General features: G+C 40.0%; 1 protein-coding gene across 5 annotated transcripts in view; it reads left to right on the top strand.

Moving 5' to 3' along the window:
* Positions 1-10,384: 10,384 nt before the first annotated feature.
* The window catches only part of fam131ba (family with sequence similarity 131 member Ba), a 38,395-nt gene continuing 30,698 nt past the window's right edge, over positions 10,385-18,081 (top strand). For 2 of the 5 annotated variants that reach the window (XM_067426478.1, XM_067426475.1), the window contains exon 1: positions 10,385-10,587. In XM_067426478.1, coding sequence (XP_067282579.1) covers positions 10,560-10,587 — 28 coding nt within the window. In that variant the 5' untranslated portion in view covers positions 10,385-10,559. Of the gene's footprint in view, positions 10,588-10,845; positions 10,864-18,081 lie in introns of those variants that run through there. The other 3 variants (XM_067426474.1, XM_067426476.1, XM_067426477.1) reach the window with 3 other exon arrangements.

The following is an 18,081-nucleotide window of genomic DNA, read 5'->3' as shown; positions in this document are numbered from 1 at the left end:
ACGGCTCGTTTGCTTCCTTTTTCTATGAAGCCCCTCCCTCTGAAAAACGCAATGGTCTTAGATTGGTTAGATGGCCAAATGTAGTTTCATGTATTTTTATTGGCTGAAGTGCCAAGCACAGGTTGTCCGGAAACACCACGTCCCTTACCATTACAGGCAGAAGTCACATCTGCGGTAACTAGCAAGGGTTTTTGATGTCACCAACCCGAGAAGATGCTCATTGTAGTCCAAATTGGCTGTTTTTGTTGGCAATAAACTAGCAAAAATTTAAAAGATAATATCTCCGTTTGCATTGAACTTTCAGCGCTGTAACTTTGCAGATACTGTTTATGCTCGAGCAGCAACATTACACACTGACTAAAGTTAAAAAAGTGAAATCGCATGCAACCACCCCTTTAAGGCAACCGGGTAACTTACTTTTTTTAAGTTAAACCAACAATCATTTTTTTATAGCTACTAATTACATCTTCTACAGTGTAATTAGATAACTGTACTTTCTAAATCACATATCTTCAACCATTTGAACAAAACAAGGATAGACATGAAACTGCTATTCTGATACTTTCAAATAAATAATATAAAATTGCATACATTTATAAATAAATTAGTTATATGCTTACATTAAAAACATACATTTTAACATTAGTTTTAGGCCTCTATAGAATTGTTCTATTCATAATTTAATGCAATTACATCAAAAGTAACTGTAATTAAATGCCCCAAAAATTAAGAGTAATCCCTTGATTTATTAAAGGCTTTTGTGTCTTTTTGTTAATGAATAATTTGAAGACATGTTAACATTTGTAAAAAAAGAAAAGAAAAAAAGTGTTTATTCTGACGTACAAACAGTGCCGTTTCTAGGCATAGGCAAACTAGGCGGTCGCCTAGGGCGCCAACAGCTGGGGGGCGCCAGTGAGCCCCCGCCCCAACAATATTTTTTTTAGCTATTTCATATATATTTTATTATTAATATTTCGTACTTTTGCTATTTCAAGGCATTATGATTAGTTGCAATTATTGGAGTAAAGTCACCATGGTGATAGTGGCTGCTGTAATAAAATGAGATCATATAGAGGGCGGAAGGGAACGTCGTCATCCGTGGCGTTGTAACGCTTGTGTCCGAGTGAAAAATGTGGATATGTAACTGGAGTGGATGCAAACACGGAGGCGATTAACATCAAACAGATCGCACTTTATTCCCCGCTGAACTCTCATCACAAACTCCCTTTCCGTCCACAGCATTACTTAATAAAACAAAATAACTGACTGTGAGCAACAGAAAACAGAAAATAATCCCCACACATTGGAGTTCAAGACTCAGTGCGCACATACACAAAATGCAGACTTCGTTTGCAGGGAGCGCGCGCAACTCTTAAAGGGGCCACACTATATTTCTACTCGTTACAGCGTGCTTTAGTTTCATCATCATGAAAAGGTTAAAGCCATCAGGGGCTCAATATCGTAAAAAGAAAAAAGAGGAAATATAAAAAACAATGCGAAATATACAGGTATGTTAAACTATGTATTGGTTACTTGCTCTCTACTAAGCTGGTCTCTATCATAACGTTGAGCAAAACATTACACTGAATATTAGTACTGGACGGACCACACACCATGCTATTTTCAGGTGCAGAACATTATAGCATAGTTAAATTGAATTAAAAAAAACATTACATCAGAGATAGCTGTTTAAATTGATCAAGTAGGCTAATACTGTCATAAGCCATAGGCGTCACTAGGCCCTTTTTTTTATGAACTTATGCCTCAGCCCCCCCTAAAAAAATGTGAATTAACCTTTAAAACATATGAAACTGGCGCGAGGCTTCGGCTTCGGCTTCGTCCCGTCTTTTAGTCTTTGTGTCTGTGTGTTCTTCAATCCCCAGCTGCGCTATGGAGCCAGAATAGCATGGTTTTCAAGCTATTGTTATCTAATTTTTTGGCCTTCAGAACATCTTAAAAATCACATATGTAGATCATAGAAATCAAAATGTTCTCGGGGGAGGATGCCCCCGAACCCCCCCAACATCTGTGATCGCAGTGATAATAAACCTAGCTACATTATTCGATTAATGCATGTACAATATGCCCATGAAATAAGGAAGTCATTTTTGCTTTATAAATTATAGTAAAAAAAAAAAAAAAAAGGGGTGGGGGGGTGCAACATATGAATCTTGCCTAGGGTGCCAGAAAGGCTAGAAACGGCCCTGCGTACAAAGATAAAATTAGAGTATTGGGGGTAAGATGCCCCGAACCTGAATTGGCACAGAATGGTATGTTGCTATTATTTTTGTATCTAATATTTATTGTAATTCAGCAATTATTATTCAGCAGTTCCATGAGTTAGATTAATTTGACATTCATTAAAACCTATAGGCTAGCTGAGTGAAACCATTCAGTTTAAAGTGTTGCTATTCAGATCTTTAATTAAAATATGGCCAATTAAATTATACAATTTGTATACCTGTTCAAAATAATTAATTAACCTTTCATATAAATCTCTTTTACTGCTGCTTTTTTCTGGCATCAGTTATTCAATTTTTCAGGGGGCCATCTAAAAAATAAACAGCTTTTTTCCCCCTCAAAAAACAAATCCTGCACAAACTCAAATGCCTTATCTAAATATTTTACAATCTAAAAGTAACTGCACATTGTTCTTCATATTTCCCCAACTTTGTTCAGAAGACAACATAATATAGTTGAATAGTTAATATTCTAGGCTACTTCAAAAAAAATGTATGCAGTATATCTATACTGCATATATTTAGAAAGCAGTATGCTAATATTCTAATCTGAACACAGGCCTTTAAGACTATAGAGTATATCAAAAGTGTAAAAAAAATGACTGGGCTCATGAACTCAGGACGACCGAATTGTAATGGTTCCCTCTCATCATAGGGCCCGAATCATAAATCAGATTGTTTTAGTGTTGTTCATGACCTTACCAGCATCATCTACTGTAGCTGGATAATAGCTTTTCCTGGCATGTAGTCTGTAGTTTTCACCAGAAGAGGGCAATAGTCAATAATCTTCTAACTGTTTAACGAGAGAACCTGGAGATTGAGCTTCAGGGTGTGTCATTATGTAGCCAGACTCTCCCAGTACAGTAATTATCCCAATAAACACATAACAGAAGTGAAGGTGACAGCGAGACTACAATACACACAGCAGTTAAGATTTGAGATTGTGTTGTGCAGGAGAGGATATACTCAATCTCAGTTAAGCAAGAACTGGCACAATATATCAGCCTACATGACAGACAAAATATCATATTTTTTGCTGCTTTCCCAATCGAGGTGCATGTCTAAACAGGCTTCCTTTTTATGTTAAAATTGCATGGCCTTGTATTTGCATATATTTTCAGGACTGTGAACCACTGAGAATTAGCTGTGCTGTTAAATCAAATTTTCTAAAATAGAAGTAGATGAACCGTAATTAAGATCTAGCGAGATTATCACTTGCAAAGTACAATTAAGACGCTGTTATTTGCATACTGATTTCTTTGAACTTTTTTTTAGGTTGGCACAGAAGAAATGTCGGTTCAGATAAAGCAGCTACAATGTTTCCTCTAGCTGTGACTGGTATAATTTTGCCTGGCTAACACCCACATATCATATGAAGTATTAAGGGAGGACTCTCTGTTTAGCGAGTGTTGTCAGTGGTCTCCCTCAAGGAGAAATTACTGTGGCAATGCTAATAAGCATTTATGCTCCCTTGAGCAAATTAAGAAGGGAGAAGACAAGCACTCTTTCCTAGACAGAGTAATAATCACAATGCCCATGGCGCTCATTTAGGGTAGCATGCCATCATACTATTTGAGTGACTTGATTTTCACTGTTATTACTGCTTGAGACTATCAGGGGACATGAAACATTGGTTACGAGAAATACTTTGTATTGTGAATGTTTCTTACCCTCTTGAGTTGGCAAATTAAGATCCAAAGATACAAGTTAATCATGAGCTAAATTGTTCTGGTAAGTATTACCAGCAGGTATGTATTATATTATACTACACTGATCCTAATATTGTGTTGGCCCCATTTTTGCTATCAAAAATGCCTTTACCCGTCGAGACATGGACTCCACTAGACGCAGTGTGCTGTGGCACCAAGATGTTAACAGCAGATTCTTTAAGTCCTGTAAGCGAGATGGAGCCTCGATGGATCAGACTTGTTTGTTCAGCGCATCCCACAGATCTTCAATTGGATTGAGATCTATTGGATTTGGACGCCAAGTCAACACCTCAAACTTGTTGTGCTCCTCAAAGCATTCCTTCCTAAACCATTTTTGCTTTGTGGCTACACGGGCAAGGCTTCGCTCCTCACGTGCATCAAAGAGCCTTGGCCACCCATGACCCTGTCACTGTTCCCTCCTTAGACCACTTTTGATAGATGCTGACCACTGCAGACAACGGAACACCCCACAAAAGCCGCAGTTTTGGAGATGCTCTGACCCAGTCATCTAGCCGTTATAGTTTGTCCCTTGTCAAATTCCTTACACTTGCCCAACATGTTCATTTGCTGCCTAATATATCCCACCCACTAACTGGTGCCGTGATGAAGAGTTCATAATCAGTGTTTTTCCACTGTCAGTGGTTATAATGCCTGATCGGTGTATATTATACACTCACCAGCCTCTTTATTAGGTACACCTGTTCAATTGCTTGTTAATGCAACTCAAGGCATTTACACATGTAGACACTGACAAGATGAGCTGCTGAAGTTCAAACTAAGCACCACAATGGGGAAAAGGTGATTTTAAGTGACTTTGAACATGGGATTATTGTTTGTACCAGACAGGCTGGTCTGAGTATTTCAGAAACTGCTGATCTACTTGGATTTTTTACTGCATTTTCAACCATTTCTAGGGTTCGCAGAGAACGGTCCGAAAAATGCCTTGTTGATGCCAGAAGTAAGAGGAGAATGACCATACTAGTTTGAGCTGATAGAAAGACAACGGTAACTCAAATAACCAAACCGAGATCTGCAGAAGAGCATCTCTTAAAGTACATCACGTCAAACCTTGAAGCAGATGGGCTACAGCAGCAAAAGACAAATCAGGTGTCACTCCTGTCAGCTAAAAAACAGGAAACTGTGGCTATAACGCGCACAGGCTCACCAAACTTGGACACTAGAAGATTGAAAAAATGTTGCCTGGTCTGATAAGTCTGTCAGATTTCTGTTCATTTAGATGCTAGAGTCAGAACTTTGACATAACATGAAAGCATGGATCCATCCTGCCTTGTATCCAGGGGATGAGCATCATTTGAATGTCACAGCCTATACCTGAGTATTGTTGCTGACCATGTCTATCCTTTATGATCACAGTGTACCAATCTTCTAAAGGCTACTTCCAACATGATAATGTGCCATGTCACAAAGCTCAAATCATCACAAACTGGTTTCTTGAGCATGACAATGAGTTCACTATACTCAAATGACCTGCACAGTCACTAGATCTCAACCCAAAAGGAAGTAGTTTAATGGGAGATTTGCATCGTTGATGTGCAGCCAAAAATTCTGCAGCAACTTATGCTGTCAATATGATGTCAATATGGACCGAAATCTCTGAGGAATGTTTCCAGCACCTTGTTGAAATCTATATGCCAAGAAGAGTTAAAGCAGTTCTGAAGGCAAAAGGAGCTCCAACCGCGTTCTAGCAAGGTGTGCCGTTGAGTGTATTAAGTTATATATGCTGACATGCATGCATGGATTGAGAAAAAAAGAGAGAGATGATTTCTTGCCCTACCTTCTACATATAAATAACAGTAGAACATTTTAAAAGTAGAAAATAAAAGGAGACTGTAAAAGTCATCATATATTTTGAAAAGACTGTGACTTTCTGTGATTCAGCCAAACAGGTGTTTTAGGGCACATGCATGTAGCCGTACATTTAGCCAGGAGGCAAACCCATTTGTAGATCAAGTAAACTATATAACCCTTACACAGGTATAGTGACAGGGCTGTGAGCTCAGGGTGATTCACATTCTCTGTGGGCCAGAGAAAAGTTCAGAGTGAATAAAACCCTGCTGAATTACTTTGGTCTAACATGGAGTTATTGATCGTGGCCAAGGGCAGCAGATCTGGGCCGGAGCCTGGCTCTCTGTCTGAATTAGACCTTTGTCGGCATAGCGCAGGGCTGATGTGCTCACACTGTGCAAATGTAGAGAGAAGAAATCGGATTTGCAGTTGCCGTACTGCAGTTTGCTATGGGGATTGTTAAGAGCATTTTACCCCATCATCATGCCATCAATAGAACATTCAGAGGTCAGTACATGCTATTTATAGTTAATTAAAATGACAGTATATGGCAAGAATGTATTGTAGCAAAAAAGCCTGCAACAATAATGTTAAGCTAAATGACAGCATTCAACTTTTATTTTATATATGGTGAATATACAGTATGATGATTTGATACAGACACAAATAAAATAGTGAAGAGAGACATAGAAAGTCCCAGCCTCAAAGTGAATTTGATGTTAGTCGCTGCTTTAAAAATGAGAAAGGGAGGGAGAATGAGCGAGAGTGAGAAAAAGATGACTCACCCTTTGAGAGAGCCTCCTGTAACTTCAGGCAGGCTGTCGGGCGCATAAATAAATGATGATATGGTGTCCCAATGTTGGTTTTGTGATGTCAGGATGAGCCTTCTCCCTCCCTCTTCCTCTCTATTTATCTCCCTCATGTCAGGTATACGCCTCCTCATTTTTGAGTTAGGGAAAGTTGAGCCATTTATATGGTGCATATATTGACACTGGGTTTTTGATTTTATGAAGCGGTTTTGACTGTCTGACAATTGCATTGAGTATGTTGACCTGTGTTAAATCAACTTGCTAACAAAGTTTGTTGCTAAATGATCGTAGAGTTCGCTATTTAGGAAGAGAGAGGAGTAAGCTTTTTGCTTAAGTTGTCCTGTGGGCATGAAGAAATGAGGTAGAGATAAAACCTTATTTTACATGTTTGTGAAATAATTTTTGTTTGGCTCCATCCAAAATCGCATACTTCCCTACTATATAGTAGGCAAAAAAAAAACTGTATGTGACAAAGGAAGTATGTCTGAATTCACAGTAGCTAGAACAAAAGGTTCTATCAGCGCTACGTATTTGGAACCCGTAAAAGGTTATATATAGAAGTATAGTTGAGTATACTCCCAAGACCCTTTTATGCTAAAAGGGTTCTATAATGACAAGAAAGAACCCTTTTGGCACTTAAAAAGGGTTCTATATAGAACATTGCAAAAAATAAACAAAAAATGCATTTCTTATCAAAGAAAAAACTCTTCATTTTGAGTTATTTCCCCCCCAAAATAAGACAATTACTTTTGCTTGTCTAGTAAATACTTCTTGTTTTAATAATGTTTGGACTAGAAACAAGACAAAAATACTAAGTAAGAAAAGCATTTTTTGCAGTGAACCTTTTAGGGGTTCCAACTACGTAGCGCCGATAGAACCTTTTAAGGTTCTATATAGAACCTTTTCTTCTAAGAGTATACTCTGACCCTACTCTGACTCTGACAAAAAGTACCCGGATGACCTACTACTTCCGGAGAGATTCTGAAGTGTGCATAAGATGGATAAGGTTAAGTGTGCAAAAGGATTTACTATCCTATGAGGCCACGGGTGAGGATTTGTGAATGGCAGTGACGCGATGTAACGGATGCTGGTAGGTCACATGATAATGACAGCATGATGAACGTAGTATGTACAGTTTACATTCAATTTCATACTATATAGAACATACTTTTTTAGGGGTCGTAAAATAATTTCTGATTCAAAATAAGTGCCTACTCAAGAGAGTATGTGATTTCTGACACAGCCTTTGTGTCGGCGCGTATTGGACTTGCAACTGCCAATACATACACAACATGCTGCTGTGAGCAAGACAGACATGCTGCTGCTGTACAATAGTGTACATAAATGACCTATAACAGATCTATACTAGGGGTTGCACCGACTAGTCGACTTTAATGCTCTGGTATGACGCTTTAAGCTTGATGTCGACAAGTCGCTGATGGCCTGTTGAGGGCACAACAGTATAAGCCATTTCCTGACACGTAGGCTCTGTTTTTAGCAGTTAAAAATGACAAATAAATACATAGAGAACTCTCCACAGGACATGTTTGATTATACCATGGATGCTCAATTTTGATCGGTAGAATGCAAGTTTATTGTACACGGAAGTTAATCGCCATTCTAAACTAAAGTGCATGTAACAGAGGCCAGTTAGTAGTCACTGTGCGTGTAAACCTCTGTCCTCAAGAGGTTGCAGCCTTTAGCCTCATTGTTAGAGCGTCCAACTCTCATGCCAGCGGACCAGGATTCGAGTCCTGTTTGGAGTGGGTGGTTCAAACAGGAGGGGTTACATTGGTGCCGTGACCTGGATGGAAGTGAGGTTTAAGTGGGTGAGTGTAACAGAGGATAGTTAGTAGTCGCTGTGCAAGTAAACCTCACTCCTCTGTCCTCAAGAGATGCTCTAGCAACTGACGCTAGAGGTTGCAGCCTTTAGCCTCCTTGTTAGAGCGTCCAACTCTCATGCCAGCAGACCAGGTTTCGAGTCCCGCTTGGAGTGGGTGGTTCGAACAGAAGGGGTTATATTGGTGCCATGACCCGGATGGAAGTGAGGTTTAAGTGGGTGAGTGTAACAGAGACCAGTTAGTAGTCACTGTGCAAGTAAACCTCACTCCTCTGTCCTCAAAAGGCGCTCTTGCGACTGATGCTAGAGGTTGCAGCCTTTAGCCTCCTTGTTAGAGCGTCCGACTCTCATGCCGTTGGATCCTGGTTTGAGTCCAGCTTGGAGTGGGCGGTTTGAACAGGAGGGTTTACACGTGCTGCAGTGTAATGCACACACACATAGCTTGCACATCACACAGAAATTGTGCGCACCTCACACAAAACCATTGAGTAGCACAGAAATGTATTGTCAACACTGTTCCTTGATTTTTAAATACATTTTATAAAGGTTGAGTAAGCTCATTGGCTACTGATACAGCATGAACCAAATCAGCTGTCCTCTATAGAGAATGATAATGATTGCAAGTGTTTGAGTTGTGGACATATTTTCCTGGGTCTAGAATTTAATTACAGAATTACATTATGACGTGTGACATATTTGTCATTTGCTAAATATATGTCAAATTATTAAATATAAATAAATATATGGTCACATGGCAGTTTTTTGGCTGTGAATGTCACAGCTTACCCCGATCTCTCCCTATAGAAAAAACGGTATATTTGTTTTAAAGTGTAAGTTTATGAGGTTAGAAAATGCCTTCAATTAAAAGTTTAAAGAAAACACATTCATAGATTTGATTTAAAACATGATAACACCAAGTGAAAAATGAAATACCTAGAGAATTGTAGTACATTTCAACACACATATTTGAAGCGTAAAAGCAGTCAACTTCGGCATCTGTCTGAACAGCTCCCTGTAATATTACCCTACGCACACATACTTCATCCGTTCTTTTTCTCCTCCCATTCCTGTCATCCCTTCTTTCCACTCCTCATCACTCTTGCTCTCTTTCTCTCCTCCTCCTCCTGAATACTAATTCAAGCTGCACAGCCTCATGCTCCCTAATATGATTCAAAGCACACCTCCTGGGTTAGCCCTCTCCATTCCTCTTCAAAGGATCTTCTTTCGGCAGTGCTGGCTGAAAGCAGAGAAAGAATTTGTTTTGTAAAAAAAAAAAAAAAAAATTGCCAAAGGAAGGATCCTTGCTTGCTTGAGGCAGGGAGAGTGCGCATGTACAGTCCGGACAGCTTGTGTGCATGTGTGCGGGTATATTCAAGGTTACGGATCTCCCCAGACACACCGGACATGACAAGCGATCATGATGAACTGGTTTTACATAGATGTACGAAACTCTTCAGTTTGAGCGTGAGGAGTGAGAAAGGAGGGAGTCTGAGGTATCGAGAGATAACTAGACGTTTGTGCATGCTTTGGAGAGTGGAAGCGCAACAGGAAAAAAATGGAGCAAGGGAGGGGCGGCAGAGTTGGGTGGGGAGACAGATGCGCCGCATTGTCAAATTATAATGGAGAGAACCAAAGAAAAGAGATGCCCCGTACGATTAGCCAAGATATTGATCCTCTCAGTCTCTCAGGAACTCCAGGGAATTGCGGGCAACTTCTGATCAACGCTCTTTCCTCTTGTTGTCATTGACATTTCTCAATGTCACTGTCAGCTTGTTTGATGCTACAACCATTTGTATTGATTACAAAGGGATTTAAGGGACCATAAGTGGCCGGTGAGAGATTTCACGCCGATCCCTCCCCCGATTCACAGACACACTGACTTAGTGACTGACTAACTCTGATATCTCAGCTCACCAGAGAGTATTGAGGGGGTTGCAGTGAGGCAAGGAGGGAGAGAGGGAGGGTGGGTGGATGACGGCGAGAGCGTGTTGGAGGCACACACACACACACTCGCATACAGCCTTACAGAGACAGGAGGGGAGAGTCAGAGACGTGGAGAAGAAGAAGAGGAGTGAGAGAGAAAGCAAAGGAGAGAATGTCTGCTGAGAGGGTGGCTCTCGTTCCTCGTTCACAAACCGGCCCTCGCTGAGACACCATGGGCTGTATCGGCTCCCGCACCATCAGTAAGACCCTCTCTGTTTTGATTGCCTTTCTTTTCCAGGTTCAAAGGAAACCAGCTAGGGGTAGAGGAGCGATAGGCGACGCTCCGCTCGTACGCATCCCCCCCTCTCGGGGAAAACGTGTGTTTCTATGGAAACCTTTTGGTTAAAGGCCATTTGTCCTCCAGGCTTTGACAGTGATTCGGCACGCTGCTCGTGGGAAGCAGGGATTGAGCCGTCTGCTTTAGAGAGCCGTTAGTGCGTCTGGAATTGATATCCGTATGTGTCTGCCCGCATGTGGTAGGTGCTGTTCACCCGGCGGTTTTAAAGATCTGAAGTGGAATTTCTGAAGCGTATCCAGAACGTACGCCACATCTGACACCGTTCTAAGGTCACATCAGGGGCCGTTTGTGTGAAAACAGCAGCAGTTCACAGGTTTGAGCGCGTACGCTCGTGCATGCGTGTGCGTTGCCCGAAGAGGTTAACAGGAGAGGGTGTTTTTTAGGATCAGAGGTGCATGGTCTACACGCTCACGCGCAAAAAGCGATCAGGTGTGACGCGGAGCTGGATGCGCCTCACATGTAGGTCAAATTCTGCAAAGTCAACGACACCGGTGGGCACCTGTTCCCGCCAAACGGTTACGCGCTAACACAGCCGTCGATGACAAATTGCAGATGCTTTGGTGCGATTAATATTCTGTTGTAACCGTGAGACGGCAAACTACCCCAGAGAGAGGACACAGAATTGTTCCACTTTAACGTGTTTTACGATGTTGTACGCCCATTAGGATGAGGGCGCAGTATCAAAACAAACACAGGCAGCTGATGGTGTGATAAAAAAAGAAATGCTGCTGTATTTGACCTTTGATTGTCATTGAGCTGTGATGTCATAGGAACACAGAGTCTAGGTTTCTTTCACATAAGAAGCTATTGCAGAAAGTGTCAGAGCGGGACTTATTGGGTAATTAGGGAAGCCTGTATTTATAGCCTCTTGACAGAACTAAATCTAATCACTTCTTATAGAAATGCTTATTTTTTCAAGTTGTGGCACTGCATTTAGCTGGCTATCTAAGATGTGCTGTGGAGAGGAGCGTGGATGGCATATTTAGTGTGTTTGGCTATAAATAGAGTCTACTTTACAGTGACCGAAAAGGAGAGGAGAGAGGACAAGATGCATGCTAAATAATATGGGTCAAGTGCCTGATATGGGCCTGCGGTTGTGCACCCTCTTATTTTGAGTGAACACTTTTCATGTAAGCTCAGGAAATTTATGTGCTGTTGACGTGTTGCACTGACGCTTTTAATGGCTCAACCAAGGCCCTGTTATCGATTTTTCTTTTTGTTGTTATTCTTGACTTCATGAGCTCACAGAGCAAATTGTTGCTACAGCCAGAAATAGGAACATTCTTTGTCTACATTAATCATCACAAATCCTTTAGAGATTCAGTGCCAACAGTAAAATGCATTGCATTTGTTTTATACTTACAAACTTTTTATATCAGGTTTGGATTTTTTTAATTGGAGTCCTGTATAAAACCACTAACATCGCTACTGTTCCTCTTACAGTAAGGTGTCATGAATCATACACAGACTTTAAAGGGCACTACTGTGTTAACCCCTAACAGTTAGGGGCTAACAACTGAAATACCAGAATCTGGTGAAATATAATAAAGGGCAAATTGCAATTTACTAATCAAAGTATTAAATTAGAAATGCCCTCTTGCAGATTTCGGTAAACAAGCATGAAATGACACTTGACAGGCTTTCCTCATTAAAGTTATGTTAGACAGGTTGTCAAACATATTCACTGTGAATTTGCTTCAATTATACTCTTCTGTACTTCAGCAGCGAGGGTCAGCATTAACATATTATCATGGATTAAGCTAGTATATGTTTTTATAACAGGTAAGGGATGAGGCTTGAATATATTAGACTTGAATATTATCTGTAAAAAAAATAATGGTGATGGTCTTGCCTGTTTTTCGTTATATTTCATGCACACACTGTAAAAATATTGTTGGTTTAACTTAAAAAAGTAAGTAACCTGGTTGCCCTAAAATTGAGTTTATAGAAATTAAACATTTGAGTTGATACAATGAAGGAAATTGGTTTAATAAATAGAAACATTACCCAATATGCTTACAAAATCAATTAATAAGATTTTAATAAATATTGTCGATTCTCAAAAAATGTTCATTGTATCAACTCAAATTTTTTCAAATTTCAATTAACTTATTTTTAAAAATATTTTTTTCAGTGTACATCTTTATATGAAATATATTGATATGTATTATTATATATATTAGATGTCACAGTTACTTGCCGTTATATTGTGACTGACCAATCAAAATCAAATTTTGCAGAGCAGTGTAACAGTATTGTTGTATAGCTGAATGATGAATGATCTGACCTTATAGATCAGTCCCAAGTAGATGTCTCAGGGGTGAGTATAAAAGGCAATAAATTCTGGGAAGTGTGTGTTGGAAAGCTTAAAAAGTGCAACCACACACTTGTGTGTAATAAAAAACCCTTCTCCCTCCTTTTTTCTGTTCCTGTCTGGCTGTGTAGTGTTCTGGTTGACTATTGAATTCTTATGCTTGTGCTTTTTAAAAGTCGCTTTGGATAAAGGTATGAATAAATGTACATATAAACAAAACAACGCATGTATTTGTTTGTCACAGGATTGTGGGTGAGAAATGTTGTGTGGGTGTGTTTGGGAGGGCATCAGGTGGATGGCTCAGCTCCTGGCACTAATGCCGATGTTTGCACTGGGTCGCTCTCTGTACGTGTTTGTTCTGTTATGGGCTATTGCGTTACTCAGGGATACCTCTTTGTATTGATTTGATTTCAAGCTCTGAAAGAGGGACAGACAAGCTGACATACAGATGGTCTCTCTCCTTTCTGTCTCTCACACACACACAAACGCAATCTCATGCTCCTGCGTGTGTGTGCCGTTTGCATGTGATTGCATGATCCAGCTTGCGTGGTGACAGACACGGTCCAAGGTGACTGGCTCAGTATGATTGAAAGGTTTAGGAGGAATCAGAGAGAGAGAGAGAGAGAGAGAGAGAGAGAGAGAGAGAGAGAGAGAGAGAGAGAGAGAGAGAGAGAGAGAGAGAGAGAGAGAGAGAGAGAGAGAGAGAGAGAGAGAGAGAGAGAGAGAGAGAGAGAGAGAGAGAGAGAGAGAGAGAGAGAGAGAGAGAGAGAGGGAGGCAGAGAAGGAGGGAGGCAGAGAAAGAAGGTGATTGAGGCATAGGAAGTGACAGACAGGAAGTTCTCAAATGTCTTCTGATGAATACGTACTACTTATCACTTCGGTAACACTGTAGAATACTGTGAAGAATAGGAACAAATGAGTAATGAGTAATTACAAATTATTTGGAACATTATTCTAAAGTGAAAAGCACAATAACTTCCTAATTTTAAGCTTTTGATTGGTTTTGGATAGTAATGACTCAAGTGTTATTACATCTTTCTAAAGGAATTATTGCTTACTTGGGACAATATTCTAAAGTGAACATCATGGAAACCTGTGTTGGATTATTAAGATACTGTTAAGAGGCATTGTAAGTTACTCTAAGAATGTAATTGATTACATCTTCAACAGAGTGTAATTAGACTAATTACTCTCTCTAAAAGGTAATACATAATTGCAATCTCAATTCAATATCAACCTCAACCAGTTACAAGGATAGACATGAAATTATATATATATATTCTTGAACCAAATGAAAGACATATATTTTAACATTAAAAACTGTAAAAAAAAATATTTTTATGATTCATCATCACAACTTTTTATCTTTTCAATTTATTTATTTTTAAATCAATTTAGATAACTGATGCTGTTCAGATGATATAAAATAGAGTTATAAAGAGTTTCTCCTTCATTGTATTAACTCAAATTTTCAATTTCAATGAACTCAAAATGAACTCAAAAGGCAACCAGGTAACTTACTTTTTTTAAAAAGTTAAACCGACAATATTTTTTTTACAATGAATTTTGATGTTAAGTCCACTATTGTTTAAGGCATATATAGAATTGTTCTATAGTCTATATACAGCATTTAATGCAATTAAATCAAAGTAACTGTATCCCTTACTTTACTTTTACAAAGGAAAAGTTATTAAATTACAGGTGATTACTGACTTAATTACACCTAACACTGATGGTTACGCACTTGTAATGACTCAAGTGTTACCTAACCAAATCCAGATGCAATTATTCTCTAAAACATTCTAAAAACCTCAAAAGCTTACAATGAGTTTAGTTATAGGGAGTTATAGCCTAGAAATCTAGACGCACCCTAGCACCAGCAAATCTAATTTGCCAAGAATGTAGTCTAGTAACTCTCAATACACTTCTGAGCTGGAAAAACCAAACTCTGGTCAGGCCAATCACATCGTGTATAGAGTCGGTGGGAGGGCTTAACATAATGACGGCAGAGTTGCGATTGCGTGCTTCTAGTAAATACAGAAGCTGGTGAACGGCGGTCTTTCAAAAAAGCTTTGGCCACGACTCTGGAAGACTTGGAGTTCAGCTTTTCTTTGAGAAAAGAACAAAGAACGGCACTGAAACCAAGGGAAGATGTGTTCTGAGTTTTGCCGACCGGATACAGTGGATGTTTAATCTATCAACTAGCTCTGCTTCACGTTGCTCTGGTTGGCTTAGCGCTATCCTATCGCGTGCAGAGGGAGTTTGAAAGACAACCGTTTATCCCGCCCCTCGGATTGAGCCCTGTCTATGGTGAGATTCCGGACCAAACATCTTGATGTGGGTCTGGCTTGTCAGGTTAGAATTATCCTGCTGTTTACTTAAGAATACTGATCCAAATTTGGTATGACTTGAGATATTAAGTTACCATGAGCTTCACTTTAGAATTAACCATACATTATTCATATTAATAATGAACCTGTATACAGTAGTTCTTAGTAGTCCAACGGGAGGTATGAAAAAAAGTAGTTATTGATTAGCAAATAGTGAACTACCTCATTCAACTGAGCATCAGTACTTACTGATTGGTTCATCATAGTTTTATGTTAGTTAATGGCAGTTACTAGAATTATAATATTGCATTAATGAATAATTACACAGAAGCAAAAGAGTAATGATGGAACAGTACTACAAAAAGTGTTATCACTTCTCATCCAGTGCTGTCCATCCTCGGGATCCTTTTAGTTTTTTTCTACTGGTGTCCCTTGACTTTCCTTATTTTAAGCCACTGACATCCAGTTTCATCTGTCTGTTCCTTGAAACTAAATTTGAGACAGTAGAAGCAATTGCTTCTTTTACATATTTCCATTAATATTAGGTTGAAGGTCACTCCATAAACCGATCATATAGAGGTGAGTTTTAAGTCCCAAGTGAAGAGAAGTTCAGCCTCACAAGTCAATTCCTTAATGAAATGGAATAAAACATTCTCTAGTTCTTTCTCTCGCTCTTCTATAACGTAGTTTGTAACAGAAAAATGTTGCTAAAGTTTAAAATATTACCCAACTGGCATCACAACTTATAGATAAATCACACACACGTACACCGATCAGGCATAACATTATGACGTGAATAGCACTGATTATCACTTCATCACAGCACCTGGTAGTGGATGGGATATATTAGGCATCAAGTGAACATTCTTGTCCTCAAAGTTGATGTGTTAGAAGCAGGAAAAATGGGCAAGTGTAAGGATTAGAACGAATTTGACAAGGGCCAAATTGTGATAACTAGACGACTGGGTAAGAGCGAACTGCAGCTCTTGTGGGCTGTTCCCGTCTACAGTGGTCAGTATCTATCAAAAGTGGTCTAAGGAAGGAACAGTAGTGAACCGGCGACAGGGTCATGGGCGGCCAGGGCTCATTGATGCACGTGGGGAGCAAAGGCTGGCTTGTGTGGTCTGATCACACAGACAAGCTGTAGCTTAAATTGCTCAAGAAGTTAATACTGGTTCTGATAGAAAGGTGTCAGAATACACAGTGCATCGCAGTTTGTTGCATATAGCCGCAGACCAGTCAGGGTGACCATGCTGACTCCTGTCCACCGCCAAAAGCGCAACACATGAACATCAGAACTGGACCATGGAGCAATAGAAGAAGGTGGCCTGGTATGATAAATTACATTTTCTTTTACATCACATGGATGGCCGGGTGTGTGTGTGTTGCTTACCTGGGAAACACATTGCACCAGGATACATGGTATGGGAAGAAGGCAAGCCGGTGGAGGCAGTGTGATGCTTTGAGCAAACTTCTGTTGGGAAACCTCGGGTCCTGCCATCCATGTGGATGTTACTTTAACACGTACCACCTGCCAAAGCATTGTTGCAGACCATGTACACCCTTTCAAGCGACAGTATTCCCTGGTGGCTGTGGCCTCTTTCAGCAGGATAATGCACCCTGCCACAAAACTAAAAATTAGGAATAGTTTAAGGAGCACAAGGAGTTTGAGGTGTTGACTTGGCCTCCAAATTAATCAGAGCTCAATCCAATCGGGCATCTGTGGGATGTGCTGAACAAACAAGTCTGATCCATGGAGGCCCCACCTCGCAAATTAAGTCCCCCCTCCCCTCAATTAATTTAGATAATTTTACTTATGGCCGGATTATTGTAAAGAAACTTAGAAACATATAGAGTTATAAGGTATGCTGACATATATTTTCAATAATTTTTTGCCTAAATTCATTATGCAGTTTTGCATTCTCAAACCAGACTTTGTCCTACTTTAATATTTAGCTGACTCATTATTGTATCATTATTGAGTAATTGCTGCTGTTCATTTTATTGTAACTGATTGTAAAGTGATGTGTTAATTGAATTTTCCTTGGGTTTCTATTTCTCATACTCCTTATCTATCCATTACCATCCCGGTTATTTCACCCAAGTTCAGTTTTTTGCGCTTTAGAGGTATTTACACTGGTCACTTCACTTCTAATGATATGATCATACAAATGCCCTTCAAGACATTTGAGATGCCACTCACTCAGACCACCTTTGCTATACTGTATTGCATAGCATTCCCTCTTCATTCAGTGTCTTGGTCTTTCTCTCATCCTCTTTGTCTCTGTCTTTCGTTTCCCTCCCCCCTCTCCGTGTGTTTTTGGCTCAGTACTGGAGGTGAGTCAGCCTCTTGGACTTCGTTCCTAATCAGAGTCACTGTGAGCGTCACCGTGTGTCAGAGTTCCAGCTTGCATTCCTTTATTTGTCCCTTTTCCTTCCCTCTCTCCTACTTCTTCACTCTACCTTTGGCTGTAGAATAAAATCTCAAAGACGTTCCCTGGGTCTTGAGATCTGTCAAGCCAGATTGTCCATGGTCCAGTTGTTCCTCCATCTGGTTCTTGGCAATGCAGATCTTCTGCTGCTTCTCTCCGTGATACCGTCAGGCTTATGCCAGGTGTCTAGGAATCTTCCTTACTGTTCCTCATCGTTCAGTGTGCATTGACTTTAGCCTTTATCCTCGTCACATGCATATTTGTTTATCTCGTCTGACTGCCTCTTTCTCCGTCTCTCTCGCTCTCGCTTTCCTTTCCCC

Source organism: Pseudorasbora parva, chromosome 19 (assembly GCF_024679245.1).
Source record: "Pseudorasbora parva isolate DD20220531a chromosome 19, ASM2467924v1, whole genome shotgun sequence".
Lineage (NCBI taxonomy): Eukaryota > Metazoa > Chordata > Actinopteri > Cypriniformes > Gobionidae > Pseudorasbora > Pseudorasbora parva.
This window is presented reverse-complemented; position numbering and strand designations above follow the sequence as displayed.